Source organism: Eptatretus burgeri, chromosome 7 (assembly GCF_056783735.1).
Source record: "Eptatretus burgeri isolate ZD-2024b chromosome 7, Ebu_testis_v1, whole genome shotgun sequence".
Classification (NCBI taxonomy): domain Eukaryota; kingdom Metazoa; phylum Chordata; class Myxini; order Myxiniformes; family Myxinidae; genus Eptatretus; species Eptatretus burgeri.
In genome coordinates, this window is record NC_140967.1 from 12,717,733 (window position 1) to 12,720,232 (window position 2,500).

At 43.0% G+C, this 2,500-nt stretch overlaps 1 protein-coding gene across 6 annotated transcripts in view; it reads left to right on the plus strand.

Annotated features, from left to right (window-relative positions):
- Nucleotides 1–2,500, plus strand: part of LOC147022689 (ral GTPase-activating protein subunit alpha-1-like) — a 226,012-nt gene that overhangs the window by 88,007 nt on the left and 135,505 nt on the right. For all 6 annotated transcript variants that reach the window (XM_085887470.1, XM_085887471.1, XM_085887468.1 and 3 more), the window contains one exon: nt 582–819. In XM_085887470.1, coding sequence (XP_085743596.1) covers nt 582–819 — 238 coding nt within the window. The remainder of the gene's footprint in view (nt 1–581; nt 820–2,500) is intronic.

Genomic DNA, 2,500 nt, shown 5'->3' on the forward strand with positions numbered 1-2,500 from the left:
TATCCCTCGAGGGAGACTTTCCTGACATCCTGTTTTTGAGGTTCAGAGCCTCTGTTAATTTGCTCATTCGGAATTGGACGATGTGACAAGGGTAGAGTGGGGTGCCCGAAAGCCCAAATGGTGACTTGTAATTGGTTACTGATAGAAGATGAATAACCAGGTTCATAAACCGTGATATTTGATTCCATTTTTCTTTTCTGACATTGGTTTTTGGTACCCAAGTGGATGTTGGGCAACTGGCACCGAATAATCTGCGGAAGAGTGGAACATTTATATTGTGTGACCTCATTCAGTCATTTGTTGATTTGCTTTTCCAAGAGCATTTGATATATTTTATTTTTAACCTAATGATGGGTAATCTTGCCTGATAATGACAACACATTGGTTATAATGAGAAGTCAATTTTACCCCCAATTATTATCAATGCATGTTAGATTTCTCGTTGAGCAAAAATGTTTTGATAAACTGTGATTTTGACATGAAAGTTGGAGGTGGTCCTTAGATTGCAATCTTTTTGCCTATCACTCATTTATTATAATTTTTAAATTACTACCACTACTACTGACATGTCTCCCATGCAGACACTAATTGTGGCAAGCATCCGAGCAAGCTTGAGTATCCCAGTGAGCCACAAGCTATGGGATCGGCTCCTCTTGGCATTGTCGAGCCTCACGCATTGGCCTGAGCTGATCACAGAATGGACAAAAACAATGGAAACCCTAACAAAAGTGCTTGCGCGCCAGGTCTACGGGTTGGACCTTACCGACCTACCGTTGAATAAGATTGGTGAGAATCGACTGAAGAAGCAGCGTTCAAAAGGTAATGTGGTGGTGGTGGTGGTGGTGATGGGTGGTGGTGTTGTCGTTGCTGTTATTGAAAATTGGGAAAAGCATCCAGAAGGGGGATTATATTGTCATTCTTGTTTTTGTTTGCATCCTGTTTTGTCTTCTGTGTCCAATACGTTTCATGACTTAACACTGCACGAAGGTGCATAAACATGTGTGTGCATCCTCTCGGAAAACAATATCCTGATTGTTTAGCCAGATGCCTCTCTCCAGCCACAGCAGGTCAGATTCTTTTGTACACTAGCGTCATAGTTACCATAGTTTCCACAACACATTCTTCCTGCTTTTTGCCTTTTCCTCATGCCTGTAGAACCATTTACCTGTATCACACACGAGTCCAATCGTGTCCTTTCCTGCTTCAAGGTTAAACTTGCCATCATTTCTTGTTCCATTGTCACCTGCGATCATTACTCTATCAGTTAAATCCCTCTACTCCTTACCCCCCCCTCCACACACACACACACACACACACACACACACACACACACACACACACACACACACACACACACACACACACACACACACACACACACACACACACACACACACACACACACACACACGCAGACAGGGGTGAAAACATAACCTCCATCCATCTTCACTGGCGGATACAACCAAAATGGGAACATTTATTCCTTGGACCTTTTACGAACACTTGACTCAATGGGAATCAAATATTTATTTATTCACTTGTTCTATCTGAGGCTCATTGAACACCAGAACAACAGAGGGTGGAGGGTTAACAGACTAACTGGGATTGGGGATGAATTGGGGTGGGGTTGTTGTTTGGAACAGGATGACAAAAATGCACAGAAGCATGAAGCTTCTTTTCTGCAGAAGTATAAGGGAATGGCGGGTGTAGAAGAGGGCATAAGTGATTGTGGAAGACCTTTGGACTGAGTGTGGTAGACACCACGAGGAGGTCATTGGCAGCATTTTTGAAGGACTGGAGAGAAGAGCATTTCTTGACACGACATAGCATACTGAACATACCTTCATTATTGTATGGTGAAATTCATGAGGATGTGGACTTGGAATTCATGCAAAAACCTTGTGCCTTTGCGTGCAGGTACAGAGTGCAGTGAGCATTGTGAATGTTAACAAAGCAACAGTACTTCAACTCCATGATGCAATTTATACAGCAGAGATGGAGATCGTAAATGGCTGTAAATATGTATATGGTTGAAACCATACGTATACTAATGGTTAAAACTTCCTGTGCACCATAAATAATTACACAAAATGACACCGACATGTACCCTAGCAATATAAAGGTCAGCCAACATGTGCCTTAACATGTTCCCCAGTTTCCCCTTGAATATCCGGAATTTGCAGGTGCATACCATGAGATGCACGCACAAGTTTCCATGCATGTGTACTGAGTCACATGACAGTACGACATGTGGTACACACCTGAAGAACCGCAAAAATGCGAAAAAGTGAAATACAATGCCACGAATGTCGGAGCAGGTCGCATTTTTTTATCCCGCGGGGTCCAGGAATAGTGGGGGTCTGACTGTGTGTGTGTGTGTGTGTGTGTGTGTGTGTGTGTGTGTGTGTGTGTGTGTGTGTGTGTGTGTGTGTGTGTGTGTGTGTGTGTGTGCGTGTGTGTGTGTGTGTGTGTGTGTGTATGTGTGTATGTATATGTATAT